General features: G+C 42.4%; 1 protein-coding gene across 1 annotated transcript in view; it reads left to right on the top strand.

Moving 5' to 3' along the window:
* The window catches only part of GRIP1 (glutamate receptor interacting protein 1), a 614,867-nt gene that overhangs the window by 519,627 nt on the left and 82,878 nt on the right, over positions 1-12,362 (top strand). Inside the window, 2 exon segments of the mRNA XM_032493355.1 lie at positions 3,891-4,077; positions 4,759-4,904. Coding sequence (XP_032349246.1) covers positions 3,891-4,077; positions 4,759-4,904 — 333 coding nt within the window.

The following is a 12,362-nucleotide window of genomic DNA, read 5'->3' as shown; positions in this document are numbered from 1 at the left end:
CTTCTGGGAAAGCACAGTGGCGGTGCTTCTTCAGAAGTAGATTTTCCTTACTCCCCCTGGACAAGTGATCCACTTCACCATCCTCTGCCATGTCAGCTTCAACGCTAGAATGATCTATGTGATAGAAAACCTGGGGGCCTGAAGAACAACGTCTAGTTCCTTAACAACATCTAATTTCAGAATCTATATCAAGTGTTAGTTCCAAAAACGAGAATGTATTCATTGCTCATGTATTTAGCATCCATTGAATATTCCAGGTGCTGGGATTTCAGAGAGGAAAAGATCTGGTCCCAGTTTTAAAGAACTCAGGGTTAAGTGGAGAGACAGGCAGGCAAACACAAACCTGATAAATGCTGAAACAGGACCATGTATTAGAAATGTGGAAGTACAGAAAAGTAAGTAACTAATTCCATCTCGATAAGTTGGGGAAAGGGACATTGAAAACCCTGGGGAAGGGCTAACGAGGCAGAGGGCACCGCAGGTATGAAGGCGCAGAGGTACAATAGCGGACCTGGAGAACACAGCCCAGGAACCGAGCACAGAGGCACATGAGACCGGACGGGCAGGAGAAAGTGAACTTCAGAAGGATCCTGCATACTCTGCTAGATTGGAGTTTGTTCTGTAGGAAAGAGGGAGCCATTAAAAAAGTTCTAAATGGGGAGGTGACCTTTGCATATTAGAAAAGCCACTCTGGTAGCAATTTGGAGGCTGTTAGTGTAAGACAAGAGGTGAGGACGCTGGTTGGAAGCCTGGATAATAATATCTCCTAGCAAAGATGAGGTTCCACTCTAGGGGAGTAGATAGGTTGGGGCCTCATCATAACGAGAGAGTGAATCTGGCAATAATACGTAAAAAGCACTGGACATGAGAGGGCCCAGAAACATATGTATTAGCATAATTGGAATAATAAATTGAATGTAATGAAAGTAATGAAAGGCTGAATTAAGGCATTGGCAATAAGAAGGGGGAAGAGGGTTATACAAGATATATTTTAGTGATCATCCTGAAAGAACTTAGCAATTGATTGAATTTGCGGCTGTGAGGAGTTGTGAATCAAAGGCTACTTTGAGATGTCAAGCCTAGAGGATCATAAACACAATGATCCCATTCATAGGAATAGGGGTGGCAATGAGAAAGAGAAGATGGTTAGCTCAGTTTGAAGATGCTGAGTGTGACGAGTCACTGAGATATCTTTGTGGGTGGGACATCAAGAAAATTCATCACTGTCTCCTGTGAGAAACCAGAGAGGTAGACGTGAGAAGGTACACAAGAGGTCATATGATAGGTGGTGTTGGAAGTGAACGGGGGAAGAATGAGAGTAGAAAAGGCTTAGGACACAGCCACGGTCAGCTCTATGTTTGGAGTGTAGACCAAGACAAAGGAACTGGTAGCAGCTGAAAACGTAAACTAAGAACAAAGCTTCATCAAAACCGAGAGAGAAACTAGAAAGCGGTGGTTCCCAAAGCCAGTTACCGCAGACTGGTTAGAGCGAATGAAGCCATTGATTTTGGCAATCAGGAAGTCACCCATGAGAATGGTTACAGTAAAGGGTGAAGGGAGAAGCCAAATTTTAGGTAGTTTGGGAATCCATACAAATCTATAGAGAAAGGTCAGACAGCTAGTGGAGTGAGTAGGAAAGTTGGACAAAATATCGAGAGAGATGTTTTATGGCACAAAATCACAGAGGGAGTGGAAAGAGATAGTACCAAAAATACAGAAAGGAAGAGTTAGCCTTGATATGAAAAGGATACATCCTCCTAAAACAGGAGAGGGGAAAAGGAGAGCAGATGAAGATACAGAGAAACTGAGGTTGAGAGGAAGAATGTTGTTTAAGGAACTCTTGTCAAGTGGCTGGATCTTTTCAGTCTTGTAGGAAATTAAGTAAGAGTAAAGTTTGACCCTTAAAAGGATAGAACTGTTTGTGAGAAATCCTATGAGGAATCAAATAAGATGCCAAAATATTACACCACAAAAGATTCCAGGGCCCCCTAGAGAATCATGTGAATTTGTCATGACTTTCCGTAGCACCCTTCAGCAACTCAGGAGCAGCAGCGGAATGAACTAGCCATTACGAAAAGAGTACAGTGTATTGGAGAATAGGAAGTCACGTGAGGTTTAAGAATACTAACAGATGCATCACTGAAACGGTCACCAGAGTTTCCAGGTGGAGGTAGAGGGAAATGATGCTAGACAAGCAACGAGTGAAGACGGCTTGCAAACGGGGTTCACTAGATTCTCACGTGACGGGGGCAGAGGCGTCTGGGGTTCCCTATTTCTACCTCAGTATCTGCAGTAGCTGTTTTTATCTGGAACATAAGGGCCTCCTTTACATGCCTTCATATGAAGGGTGTGTGGTGGTGGGGAGGGATCTGTTGCTAAAAATATTGTTTGAAAGCTGTTAGACTAGGAGACAAGTGAGAGAAAATGGGACTGGAAGTCATAAAGAGGAGAAAGTTAGATCGCAGGGACTGGGGAAGATGGCTGATAAGGATACGCGATCAGTAAGGGGGATTTGGATACTGAGATCTGGAGGCTCTCACCATTGTGAAGGAAGATGGGGTCCAGCATAGGGCTCTGCTCTCAGGGAGGTGGAGGATGGGATGGCTAGTGACTGGCATGGAGGGAGCTGAAGAACCATCTCGCCAGCGTGTTAGGAGATCGTGGCCGTGATGTCAGAGGTGCTGAGGACAAGGAAGGGCTGCAGGTTAGAGGAGGTAAGTGAGGAGCCAAGTCCTTAAGTCAGTGAGAAAAGAGCGAGGATTTTCTAAGAGTAGAAAACTATGGGTTTGCAGATGAGACAAAGCAGAAATAAGTACAGAATGTGGAACTCCTGGTAGGAGTGGTTTGAAGTAAACAGCACTGCGTATGGGGAGCGAAGAGCATTATAAACCCATCTCTCCTTGCCCGGCACAGGGGGAGTGAGGAAAAAGAGCGTCTGGTTGGAGAGGGTCCTGAGGGGTATGGTGTCATCAGGTTTCAGTTTAAGTAAGGAGGCCAGAAGACCTTTTTTGGAGGAAACAGCAGTCTAGCACAGGACCCTACAGGCAGAGAGCTGCTCACAGAGAGCAGAGGAAGCACAGGACCCAGTGGGCAGCACTGAGAGGCTAGGAGGATGCCTTTTCAGGACCCAGGTTGGGAATGGGATCAAGACAGAGCTGTGTGCCTGGGGGCTGGGATGAATATCAGAGGAATGAATGAAATAAGAGATGACAACATAGGCTGGAGACCCAGTGGGAAAGAACAAGGACTGAGGAGACCAGATTTGGGGGTAGGAGGCCTGTAGAGTTTAAACGCCTCCGTCGCACAAGCCCAGCACTAGGGTAAGGCTGACGACCAGCACGTCCTCACCACCCAGGAGCCGCACACACTTAGGTGAACTGCTTCTTCAAAGCTGAAGGGCAGGTTGTTTGTAAAAAGCTTGAAACTTAGGTACAAATGGCTAAAGTGGAGGAGGAGGATTAGACCAGTTAGCCCAATCCCCTTTCTCCTCAATAAGAAGGAGGTTAATGACTTACCCCAAGGTCACCCAGGTGGTTGCTTGATGGTCGAGCCAGGACTGGACCCCGGGTACCTGACCCCAAGACCGTCCTGTTCCGGTAGCTCCCAGAACTGTCCCTGATAGAGGGGTAGGTGTGAGGAGGGGGCGACACTGGTGCTGTGACTTAAATGTGACACATATTGGGAGATTCGTTTATCCTGCTCAGCTCTGGCTAAACTTTTTGCTTAAAGATCAAAATCTCACGTCCCATTATTGCCAGTGAGTTGTGGGGTTTGGTTTTGTTTTGTTTTTTTGTCTTTTGTTTTCAGAAACATGATCTATTTCAGACATGCTGGCCTTCCTGGTGCTTGCTCTAATCTAAAGTCATTCTTTTTTGTGTTTGTTCCTCTAGTGTCTTTAGCCTCTAGCACAGTGGGCTTGGCTGGGCAGGTTGTTCACACAGAAACCACCGAGGTTGTGCTGACGGCAGATCCTGTCACAGGATTTGGGATTCAACTGCAGGGCAGTGTGTTTGCCACAGAGACCCTCTCCTCTCCACCTCTGATTTCCTATATTGAAGCTGACAGCCCGGCAGAGAGGTGAGCCACTTTCTTTCACAGCATCGTTTTCTGCTCTGCATTTCTTGCTGGCTGTCTTTGAACAGCTAATAAATTATGGAACAGAGCTCAATGCAGGAAACGCGAGACGTGGTGAACATTCTGTTCTGACAATAACATTTTATGTTCTCAATCAGGTTTGAGAAGGATTGCAAGCATGGGTGCCTTTAGCAGATTTTTGTCTGTCAGGGACTAGAGGCAAATTAATTAAAAAGGAAAAACATCCATGAAAAAAAAATCTCTGAAGTCCAGACTTCATAGTAATTGCCCTGCCAAGGGGGAATGCACATTCATCATTACTGTATATTGGATCATTACTGTATATTGGTTCAGATCAGATTATAACAGTATGGTGCTGAATTATTAATTACTTCTCTGGGATACTTCAGGATTCCCTGGCTCACATTTGTAGCCATGAAACACAAGAATGTTGTACATTGTGTGTAAGTGAATCACTTCGCTGCACACCTGAAACTAACACAATATTGTAAATCAACTCTACTGCAATAAAAAAAAAGAATGTAGGGCATTGCAGTTGACCTAATAGGATGCCCACAGTGTTGAACACACAAGACCAAATGCTATTTTGCAAGAATCTTGGCGACGTCAACTTGATAATTATTTACTCTATCTACAACTTCTAAGATGTGGTTCTAAATTTAGATGTGGGGTGCTGCAGATTGGAGACAGAGTGATGGCCATTAATGGAATTCCAACTGAAGACAGCACCTTCGAGGAAGCCAATCAGCTCCTCCGTGACTCTTCAATCACAAGCAAGGTCACACTGGAAATTGAGTTTGATGTTGCAGGTACGATCATATAATCTCAAGTCAGCGCAAAGGCAGAACTGGAAGCATGTGAATGGTGTCGATTATGTGGCAGGGGATGGGAGAGGAACGACAGTTCTTTATATACTGAACATGTTTTTGTTTAGGAAGTTCGGAGTGTCATTTTGAATTGAGCATTGCATTCATTAAAGTGTCACCACAAGAACAATTGAAAATAAATGTGACAAATGAATAAGTAATAGCCACTATAAAGGTGATTTAAAAAAATCAGGTAGCCTTTATTCTTCTTGACTTTTCCCCTATATGCTAGAGAAACCATATTCTTCGGTCATGGGGACAAGAAATGCCTCTCTTTGACTCTTCCCACTGCAAAAAAAAAAAAAAAAAAAGTTCTGTGGGGAACAATGAAAATTCATTAGATGGAATTATGCCAGCCCAGTAGGTAAATACTTGGTTTCTCGTGTTAAAGAGAAATTGTACTGGACACTTGTTACAGATGACAAAGAAGATTTTATTCGAGACTATTTCAGTAGCGATCAAGACTTGCAATAGGAGAGAGACTGAACTTCACATCAAAACCAGCAGGGGCATTTATATGACTTCAGTTTGGTCATGGAGAGAGTCCTTGTCAGTAGCTAACAGGAGTACAGGTTGTAGAGGTTGGTGCCGGTTCCCATCTAAGAAAATTGTCTTCTCTTAGTGAAATTCTATCTCATAGACCCGATAACCTTTACCTTTATCAATGACTAAAGATATCCCTTTGGACATTGGGATCAAATTATCCCAGCAAATATTTGCTGAGTGTTTACTGTGGGTCTGTTCATATTCTATACAGTGGAGATGCAACAGCAGCCAGGGAAGGGGAAAACATCCCTGTCTTCATGAAGCTTATATTATAGTAGTACAGTAAATTAATTTGTAAAGTAATTAATACAAATTTAGACAGTGCTTTGTGGAAAGTAAAACAGACTGGGGGTTAGAGAAAGGCTGGAGGGGGCATTTTCATAGAATGACTCTCTAATGAAGAGACATTGAGCAGAGATTTGAAGGTTGAGAAGGAGCTAGCCGTGTCAGAATTTGGGGTGAGAACATTCCAGGCAGAGGGAACAGCCAGTGTGTAAGGTGTGAGCCTGAATAATAAGCTAGGTGGTTTGAGAAACAGCAGAAATAACTCTTGCTAGAGCATATAAGGGAGTTGAGGATGGGGATCAGATTTGGATTTGGAGGTGGGGTTGGAGAAGTTGGAAGGGGCCAAGTGATGCTGTACCTTGGAAGATTTTAGACTGTATCCAAGTGTAGTGAAGTCATGGAGCATTTTACAGAGGGGAATGAGATAACCTAATGAACGTTTCGGAGAGATCTTATGAAATGTAGGGGGACAGTAGCAAAAGCAGAAAAAACAGAAGTTTGTAGCAGTTGGACAGGTAAGGGATGATGGTTTCTTAGACAAGGTGGTAGTTCTAGAGGTGGTGACAGACAGTGAAATTCAGGACCTGGCTTGAAGCAAAGCTAACGTAACTTGCTCATCGATTAGGTATGGAAGATGAGAGAAAGGGAAGATCATAATGACTCTGATTATGACAGCGAGCAGTTGAGCAGATAATGTTACTTTTCACTGAGAAGAAGACTTCAAGAGTAGAAATTTGGGGATAACAAAAAGAGTTCTATTTTAGACGTGAGTAGGCAAATCCACTGCCAATACTAGGGAAAAAAGACAAGCACGTTCATTCCTTGCTCAAAAGACAGTTACCATGCTGTACACCAGAAACTACGACAACATTGTAAATCAACTATACTTCAATTAAAAAATAATAATAATGGGGGAAAATTGTCTGCTAAATACAAATAAAATCCATTATGCTTAAAAAAAAAAAAAAAAAAAGACTGTTACCAGACACCAGTTACCAGGTGCTAGGCACTGTGCTATGTTCAGATCATTGAAAGGAAAAATGGAAAGGATCAATATCTTCAAGAACCTGGTAGCCAATGAGACACAAGAAAGAACTGCTGAAAGATAAGAATAGCCTTGCTTAATGCGCAGCTGCTGTGGAGAACAGTTTGATGTTCCCTTAACAGGGTAAACATAGAATTACCATGTGACCCAGTAATTCTATTCCTAGGTATTTGCCCAAAAGATTAGGAAAAAAAGGTGTTAAAACAAAACTTGGACTCTTGTTCGAAATAGCCAAAAGGTAGAAACAGCCCAAGTGCCCATCAGTGGATGCATGGGTAAACAAAATATGGAATATACATGTGTTATACATAATGGAATACATGTTACAATATATGTTTGCTTATTTTTAATGATTATAAAAAACAAAAAACAAACAAACAAAAACGAAAAAGAATAGACTTGCTGATTGTGTGTTGCACTGGAATGCAGTAGGAAAGGCCCAGGACACTGCAGGCAGTGCCTCCTGGAGCCCAGGACAGGTCTGCGCTACAGAGTAGACTGAGGAGTGACCAACGTGGGGGTGCCTGCTAAAGTCATCAGAATAGAGGACACCAGGGAAAGAGTGGCAGTAAGAAGGGGATTCTGCCTGACGAATACTGAGATTTAAAGGGAAAGGATGCTAGCAACCGAGGTAACGAAGACACTACATGAAAAGTGGGAGGAGAACCAAAAAGTGGCATTTTGGAAGCCAAAGCAAGAGTTTCAAGGCAAAAGTCATGGTCAATAGCATAAAAGTGCTGGGGAGAATTCAAGCAATCAAGGCAGGAAAGGAAATGTCCACTGGATTTGGCAATTAGGAAGAAAGACATTGCAGAGAAGTTTCAAGGAATTGGAGGACAAAGTCAGATTGCAGGGAGCTGAGGGGTGACAGAAGGAAGGGTGGAGAAGTACAGACAGGCTATGCTTGTTGTCTGCCAAGGAAGTGGGTTTTGGGTGTTGGTTTGGCAAGAAAAATGCAGTAAACAGGTGAAAGGGACTGGAGGCCACTGGAGGCTTCCCTTCTTAGAACTTTTGCAGCATTGAGTTACTCTAGTTACACACTCGGCGCTCTAATTTATATCATCTTATCTTCTCATCAGTGGTTCTCAGCCAAGATCAGTTTTGCCGCAGGGGACATTTGTCAAGGTCAACGAAATTTAGCTGTAGATGAAAGGTGGTGGGACAACAGATAGAGAGGGTCGGAGTTCACAGGGGTGTTAACCGTGCTTTGCTGTTTGTTTGGAGAGAGTTGAGCATGTTTGGGGCCTGAAATAAATGAGAGAAAAAACAGATCGTTGGTAGATATGGGTTTCCAAAGGGATGAGAAGGGAAGTTATCTAGGACATAGGTAGATAACTAGTCTGAGACAGGAAGTAGAGGAGCTCTTCCTTGGGGTTTGAAGAGAAGGATGTGAGAAAATAATTACCTTTTTAGCTGTGTTTAGGAAGATCACGTTGGAACTGTCAAGCAAGGGTGAAAGGGTCAGCATCTTGGGGAACAGAAATGAAGGACAAAGGTTTAGAATAGCTAATGGGGGAATGAGTGAGAAAACCAACCAGACCCGTGTAAAGACCCATGTAAAGCTGGGTGGTGGCCCAAGCAGAGTCTGGAAGCTCTAAGTTTATAGCAGCATCAGCGTGCATGGTCAGGTAGTTTTTTTGTCAGGAGACCTCAGCTGCCAAAGAATAAAAGCAGAGACAGTAGATGATTAGATTGAGCCAGAGACGGAGATTTGCAGAGAAGATTCAAAGAGGGAGAACTTAAGTCACAGAAGTTCAAATTGTTGCAGGAAGAGCAACAAATAATACTATCAAAATTATCATATTTATCAAATGCTTACTCTGTGGCATGTTACTTTCCTTAAGCACTGTGTGTGCATTAGCTCATTTAATCCTTAATACAGCAATGGAGAAGTTTACTATTATTATGCCCCCCGGAAAAGTGAGGATCATGTTAATGGTAGGGCTGGGCTTTTAACACAGGCAGTGTGGCTCCAAAGGCCACACTTTAAACACTACACATACTGCATGTGCTTGAAAGAATCTAGGTGAGAGAAAGATGGAAATCAATGAAATATCAAGATGAGAGGCCAGAAGGAAAGGGAGGGCTTCAGGAACTCAGAGTCTTCAGGAAGAAAAATGGGTGTCATGGGAGAAAGTTCATGAGAGGGCTAACAGCTTGGAGCCTGAGGTCAAAGTGGCATGTTGGTGTTTAGGAGTGGAGGCAAATATTCAACCAGTGGAGGTCTGGGACTTGGGAATGCAGGATGATGGGCGGAGTGCCCACACAGTGAAATCTCTCAGAGGGAGGGCGAGACTTGGAACGAGGAGGAGTATGAACTAGCTGCTCTTGAACCGCCAAGCACAATCCCGTCAAAGGATCACTGCAGGGAGCTGTTCCCTCTGCCTGGGTAGCTCTTCCCCAGTATGTTTTGGATGGTTTGCTCACATTACCCAGATCTTTTCTCAACTGTTAATTACTCAAAGAAGCCTTCCATGACCATCCGTCACTTTGACCTCTTGCCCAGATTTATGGTTCTTAATAGCCCTTCTTATGCCCTCATGCTTTGTAGTATATCTGTTTGTTTATTGTCTTGTCTTCCCCTGTAGAAGAATCTATGATGTTAGGGACTTTGTGCCTTATGTTCACGCGTGCACCCCAGCACTCAAAATAGTACTTGGAATATAGGAAGCTGTCAGCCAGTACTTGGTGAATGAATGAATGAAGTACAGTTGGCTCCCCTGAGGGACTAGGATCAGGACTAAAGTTTGCATGAAGACTTGATTTCACACGCACTGTTTCTCTGAGGTTCCTGGTCTCTCGGGGCTGCTTGTTTCCACACATCTGCTCCATTTGTCTCTGTACGTGTTTTCTCTAACTTCTGATTGTAAATAATTGCCCCATCCTTGCTTATGTGCCCAGCCAGGACCAGCCAGTTCCAATTTCCAATTCCCGAGAGAAAGCATCTAATTGGCCCAACTTAGGAGTGGCATCTTCCCCTTCAGCTGTGGCCAAGCAGAATCTAGTAATAAGACCTTGTAAGGATCAGATGGCCCTGAGGGTATGGCTTTCAAAGAAGGCTGTCCAGTGGCCCCAGGATGTACTTACTATAATCATAACATTCACAGTGGAAAAAGTGTTATAATCCAATACCTTCATTTATTTATAAACAGGGAACTGAGGTTCAGACCAGGAGACTCAAGGTCCCACAGCAAAGTGCGTGGGTCTCTTGCCTTACATGTATCTCCTCCATGTCATATTACACTTCCCAGCATGAAACAGCAGGATTTCTGAGTCTCTGTCTGACTGATGTGGTTTGTGGAGGGGAGGTCGCTCTCCTGTGCACTGTACAAGGTTGAGCAGAATCTACTCACTCCATGCTAGTGGTGGAATGGCCAGCACAATGTGACCTTCTTCATAGCAATATCTAAGTATTTACTTATAGTGTAAATGCATTTTTATTTTGTGGGTATCTTACTATTTGTTCATTATTTGTCTAACCTATACCATATATATATTTTATATGTTGATTAAATACTTTAGAGCTTAGGTTTAAGCTCCTAAAAAATAGAAACTATATCTATTAAACCCACTTTCTCAGCACCAAGCTTGCTTGAATAAGGGACAGGAAAAAGGGACCTACAATCATCTCCCTCTGCCCTCAGTTGTTCCGGAAATCAACCATTTCAAATGGACAGATGTGATGTAAAATAGGGCCAGGAAAAATAAGCTCCCATCCTGTCATTCCCTGCTCCCTTGCTCATGGCAGACATCACTAGTTGACTTCAGTATCCCCCTGTTGAACCTAGACACAGCATCAGAGCCCTCAATAAAACACTCCAGCAAGTCATTACTAATCTCCTGGAATCTATTGAAAACTGCTGGAATCAGAAACAACCTCTTTTAGCTAGTTGAGAACTTGAAACATTGGTAGGAAATCTCTGGACATGAAGTAATTTCAAGGCTACCCTGCCCTTCTGGATTCACTCCCAACTGTCTGGATATGAACCACCACCCATTTCCACTTCCTCCTCAGAAATATATTATACCTACGCTAATTACCACACTATTGGATCTTGGGGATAAGCTTTCTCCATTTTATAAACATTCTGAGTGACATGTAGAGTGGTTAAAACCTTTGACTGTGAATACACTTTTGCCTAAATCTGTCCCTTTAAATAGGAACCACTGTCCAAATTGTAGTAACATGAAAAGTTTTTTTAAAGCTGACATTACTTATAACCCCATCACTCTGTTATTTTTAAAGATCTTTTTGTATTTCTTTACCAAAGTCCTTTACCATACATATAATTTTATAAAGCTATAATCATAACACATGCACAATTTACATTTTGCCTTTTTCAATACTGTCTTGTAAATACCAACCTACAATATTATGAATACCTGAAGTTTCTACTTTAACTCTGAAGTTATTTTGTTGGGAAAAAAAATACAGCTTTGTTCTGGGAAGATATCTCAGTAAAAATCCTGTCAAATGGTGTTTGCCATCATTACAGGAGCCCCCTGTGTTTTTCTGTGAGTGAGTGGGAGTTAAACGTTTATATTTACCCCTTAGAATCCTTTACGTTTTTCAAATCTCTCAAGGTTGTCCAGGTTGATGAATTATGTTGTGGTGGTAATCGTACTGTGCCAACCATGAATGCTTCGGGCAGAAGAAGCAGACCAGCTGGAAAGAAGGAAGCCTTTGCTTATCCAAATGTGTTTTTAATTGTAGTATTAACAAAGATAAAGCAAAACCAGGGAAACCCAAAATAATCACATGGGAGTCTTAAGAAAATAAACATTCTATTTACTGACTATAAACCTATGTTTCTCCAAATATTGAATCTTTTTCCTCTTTGCTAGTATTTCCTTACAAAACCCCAAATTAAACGTGCCTTTGCTTTAACAACCAAATAATTGCATAGGGGGAAGAAATTACCAAATATAAAATAAATAATGTTGACATTTAAAGATTAAAATGAGGCCACAGCTTGATCAAAGAGATTCATTTGCTGATACTTGTTCATCATTATGAATATTTCAAATCTCATGTAGTCAAAAGTGATCCATTGCTGTTTTCCAGGAAGTGATAACATCTCCTCCAGTGCCATTAACAATGTTAATCTTAGTTAAGGTTCCCTGCATTAAAAATTAAAGCAAAAGGTGCTATCCTAACTATTCTAGGTCAGTATTTTCCAGGCCCTTGAGAATCTCACTTGTACAGCATCCTGGGCAAGATGTCATATAGATACAAGGATCCACATATACATGCATGCGAGCATACAATACAATACAAATAGGCTTCTCTCCCCTTTCACGGAGAACGGATTGTAAAACAGAGAACACTAAAACATACACGAAAGGAGTTCCACAAAACAGAGAAACTGTTTGTTCCTCTAAAGCTTCTGATACATTTACTTATGGACCACTTGGCGCACTTTATCCAAGTAATCAAATAATAGATTCCTGCTACACCCATGAACACTTATGTGGGGCTTCCTGTTTGGCTCCCATCCCATTTCCTCTGCTGGATCACTGTGTTC

The sequence above is a fragment of the Camelus ferus genome, chromosome 12 (genome assembly GCF_009834535.1).
Source record: "Camelus ferus isolate YT-003-E chromosome 12, BCGSAC_Cfer_1.0, whole genome shotgun sequence".
Taxonomy (NCBI): domain Eukaryota; kingdom Metazoa; phylum Chordata; class Mammalia; order Artiodactyla; family Camelidae; genus Camelus; species Camelus ferus.
The sequence above is the reverse complement of the archived record's forward strand: the minus strand, read 5'-3'. Positions and strand labels throughout refer to the sequence as shown.